The following is a 4,225-nucleotide window of genomic DNA, read 5'->3' on the forward strand; positions in this document are numbered from 1 at the left end:
ACAAAACAACAATCCACACAACAGCACACCGATTTCAGCAATTCGAGATATATATTTTTTAAAGAGTTAGGTACAAGGTCATTTATGAGAGTTTACATGGTTTGTGTCAAGACCAAGCTCTCTGATACTAAAGTTAGGGACTTTTTATTTATAGTTAAAAGTTATCGTCCTCAACAACACAAGGATATTTTCCACCACAGACATTTAAGGTCTGCGGTTTACACAACCCACGGTACACTTACTCCGACGCCAACATCCTCTAAATTGTGTGGAATTTGCCAGCTGCAAGGCTAATATCTGAAGCTTACAGCAAGTATGTGCTAATAAAATCCGTTCCGTGGCACCTGCTCCTTGGCAGACACTCGCGTGTCTTTGACAATTGCTTCGTCGACAGCAGACTTGTTGCAGACATAAGTCTTGCCCAGACGCCGCCTCATAATAAATGATCTATAATAATATCCAGTTTGCGCAGGAGAACTTTCTTCATGTGTTTTCCATGTCCCCTCTTCCTCCCACTTCTTCCTCTCTCCTCATCATCTTCCTCCCTCCTCGACCTCCTCCTTCCTCCTCCTCGACCTTTTCCTTTCTCCTCGACTGCTCCCACTTCCTATTCCTTCTTTCGCAACCTCCTCCTCCTCTTCCTCCTTCCCCCTTGACCCCCTGTTCATTCTTCCTATACCTCCTCCTTCCTCCTTGAACACGACCTCTTCTTCCTCCCTCCTCGCTTTCTTTCTCCTTCTCTACCTCTTCCTCCTCATTCTTCCCTCGTCCTCCATCTTCTTCCTCACTCCTTGACCTCCTCCTCCCCCTCTTCTTCCTCCTTCATCCTCCTTACACTTCTACGACCTCCTCCACATCCTCCTTCTTCCTCGACGTCTTCCTTCCTCCTCGACCGCCTCCATTTCCAACTCTTTCCTTCTCGACCTCCACCTCCTCACTCCTCGAACTCCTCCTCCCATTCTTCTTCCCCCTTCCTCCATCTCCTCCTTCCTTCCTCTTCGACCTCCTTCTTCCTCTTCGACCTCCTCCTTCCTCCTTCCTTGCCAATGTTTTGGGATCTGAACAGCTTGGTGCTCTAGCTGCAGACGTTGTGGGAACTGTGTGGCTTGGTGCTCTTGTTGTAGACGTTGTGGGAACTTTGTGGCCTGGTGCTCTTGTTGTAGACGTTGTGGGAACTGTGTGGCCTGGTGCTCTTGTTGTAGACGTTGTGGGAACTGTGTGGCCTGGTGCTCTTGTTGTAGACGTTGTGGGAACTGTGTGGCCTGGTGCTCTTGTTGTAGACGTTGTGGGAACTGTATGGCCTGGTGCTCTTGTTGTAGACGTTGTGGGAACTGTGTGGCCTGGTGCTCTTGTTGTAGACGTTGTGGGCACTTCATGGCCTGGTGCTCTTGTTGTAGACGTTGTGGGCACTGTGTGGCCTGGTGCTCTTGTTGTAGACGTTGTGGGAACTGTGTGGCCTGGTGCTCTTGTTGTAGACGTTGTGGGAACTGTATGGCCTGGTGCTCTTGTTGTAGACGTTGTGGGAACTGTGTGGCCTGGTGCTCTTGTTGTAGACGTTGTGGGCACTTCATGGCCTGGTGCTCTTGTTGTAGACGTTGTGGGCACTGTGTGGCCTGGTGCTCTTGTTGTAGACGTTGTGGGAACTGTGTGGCCTGGTGCTCTTGTTGTAGACGTTGTGGGAACTGTATGGCCTGGTGCTCTTGTTGTAAACGTTGTGGGAACTGTGTGGCCTGGTGCTCTTGTTGTAGACGTTGTGGGAACTGTATGGCCTGGTGCTCTTGTTGTAAACGTTGTGGGAACTGTGTGGCCTGGTGCTCTTGTTGTAGACGTTGTGGGAACTGTGTGGCTTGGGGCTCTTGTTGTAGACGTTGTGGGAACTGTGTGGCTTGGGGCTCTTGTTGTAGACGTTGTGGGCACTGTGTGGCTTGGGGCTCTTGTTGTAGACGTTGTGGGAACTGTGTGGCCTGGTGCTCTTGTTGTAGACGTTGTGGGCACTGTGTGGCCTGGTGCTCTTGTTGTAGACGTTGTGGGCACTGTGTGGCCTGGTGCTCTTGTTGTAGACGTTGTGGGAACTGTGTGGCCTGGTGCTCTTGTTGTAGACGTTGTGGGCACTGTGTGGCCTGGTGCTCTTGTTGTAGACGTTGTGGGCACTGTGTGGCCTGGTGCTCTTGTTGTGGACGTTGTGGGCACTTCATGGCCTGGTGCTCTTGTTGTAGACGTTGTGGGCACTGAGCTTCTTGGTGCCCACGTTGGACATGGTCATAGAAGTTAGATACCAGAAGCGGTACTTCCCCCGTGGTGAGTCACAGCTGAACACGATGCTTGACTGCAGCTCGGCTCGACTGGTGAAACACCAGGCGCGTCGTCCTTTAGGCTAACTGCACAGTTACCTTGAGATTTGTTTTTCTCTCAGACTGTCGTCACGTTTTGAGTTCTGCTGTTGTCGCTGCTGATGACTTGGTATGAGCCATCCTGCAACACTACCGCCATTACCCAGCCACAAAACCTTATACATGTCAGCACCAAGCTGCATCCGCTCTCTCTCTCTCTCTCTCTCTCTCTCTCTCACTCTCTCTCTCTCTCTCTCTCTCTCTCTCTCTCTCTCTCTCTCTCTCTCTCACTCTCTCTCTCTCTCTCTCTCTCTCTCTCTCTCTCTCTCTCTCTCTCTCTCTCTCTCTCTCTCTCTCTCTCTCTCTCTCTCTCTCTCTCTCTCTCTCTCTCTCTCTCTCTCTCTCTCTCTCTCTCTCTCTCTCTCACTCTCTCTCTCTCTCTCTCTCTCTCTCTCTCTCTCTCTCTCTCTCTCTCTCTCTCTCTCTCTCTCTCTCTCTCTCTCTCTCTCACTCTCTCTCTCTCTCTCTCTCTCTCTCTCTCTCTCTCTCTCTCTCTCTCTCTCTCTCTCTCTCTCTCTCTCTCTCTCTCTCTCTCTCTCTCTCTCTCTCTCTCTCTCTCTCTCTCTCTCTCTCTCTCTCTCTCTCTCTCTCTCTCTCTCTCTCTCTCTCTCTCTCTCTCTCTCTCTCTCTCTCTCTCTCTCTCTCTCTAATATTCCTAAATCACAATTAGAAATTCCTACCCAATAATTAAGGAAGGGCGATCAGCGCGCCGGTTAATTAAGAACCACTTTGGCCAGGTACCGTCATGGCCTAATTAATTAGAGTAGGCCTATAAACCAGGTAGTTTCATACACTCACCTGTCTTCTACCTTCCTGCTCGATATCCACTGTGGGAGGAGGGGACAGGAGGGGGAGTGTGGGATAGGAGGAAGAGGAGAGGAGGGAGGGGCTAACATGTGTTGCTAGCTTTGAATTTCCTCTGCTTGAGCTGCCACTGGAGCCACCACCACCACCACTATAACACGACTATCATCACCACTTCTTCTGCCAGCATCATACCTTCCTTCAGTACGACCACCACGTAGAGTTATCTACCACAACCATAGGTAACTCAACTACCACTACCACTACTACGACTTCCACCAAGACACTACATCCACCATCATGACCACCACCACAACCATCACAGCCACTACCACCACCACAACCATCACAGCCACTACCACCACCACAACCATCACAACCACTACCACCACCACAACCATCACAACCACTACCACCACCACAACCATCACAGCCACTACTACCACCACAACCATCACAACCACTACCACCACCACAACCATCACAGCCACTACCACCACCACAACCATCACAGCCACTACCACCATCACAACCATCACAGTCACTACCACCACCACAACCATCACAACCACTACCACCATCACAACCATCACAACCACTACCACCACCACAACCATCACAACCATCACAACCACTACTACCACCACAACCACAACCATCACAGCCACTACCACCACCACAACCATCACAACCACTACTACCACCACAACCATCACAACCACTACTACCACCACAACCACAACCATCACAGCCACTACCACCACCACAACCATCACAACCACTACTACCACCACAACCATCACAGCCACTACCACCACCACAACCATCACAACCACTACTACCACCACAACCATCACAGCCACTACCACCACCACAACCATCACAACCACTACCACAACCACAACCATCACAGCCACTACCACCACCACAACCATCACAACCACTACTACCACCACAACCATCACAGCCACTACCACCACCACAACCATCACAACCACTACCACCACCACAACCATCACAGTCACTACCAC

At 50.7% G+C, this 4,225-nt stretch overlaps 1 protein-coding gene across 1 annotated transcript; it reads right to left on the bottom strand.

The window, feature by feature from the left end:
- Positions 1-839: 839 nt before the first annotated feature.
- On the bottom strand, positions 840-2,195 carry LOC138353321 (putative uncharacterized protein DDB_G0268364). Its single transcript, XM_069306199.1, has one exon. The coding sequence runs from the start codon at positions 2,193-2,195 to the stop codon at positions 840-842; it is 1,356 nt and encodes a 451-aa protein (XP_069162300.1).
- Between the last annotated feature and the right edge of the window lie 2,030 nt (positions 2,196-4,225).

This window comes from Procambarus clarkii, chromosome 57 (assembly GCF_040958095.1).
Source record: "Procambarus clarkii isolate CNS0578487 chromosome 57, FALCON_Pclarkii_2.0, whole genome shotgun sequence".
Lineage (NCBI taxonomy): Eukaryota > Metazoa > Arthropoda > Malacostraca > Decapoda > Cambaridae > Procambarus > Procambarus clarkii.

Bases quoted from the DNA above. Each gene is read 5' to 3' on its own strand.
- LOC138353321 (XM_069306199.1), bottom strand. From the start codon at position 2,195: ATGAAGTGCCCACAACGTCCACAACAAGAGCACCAGGCCACACAGTGC.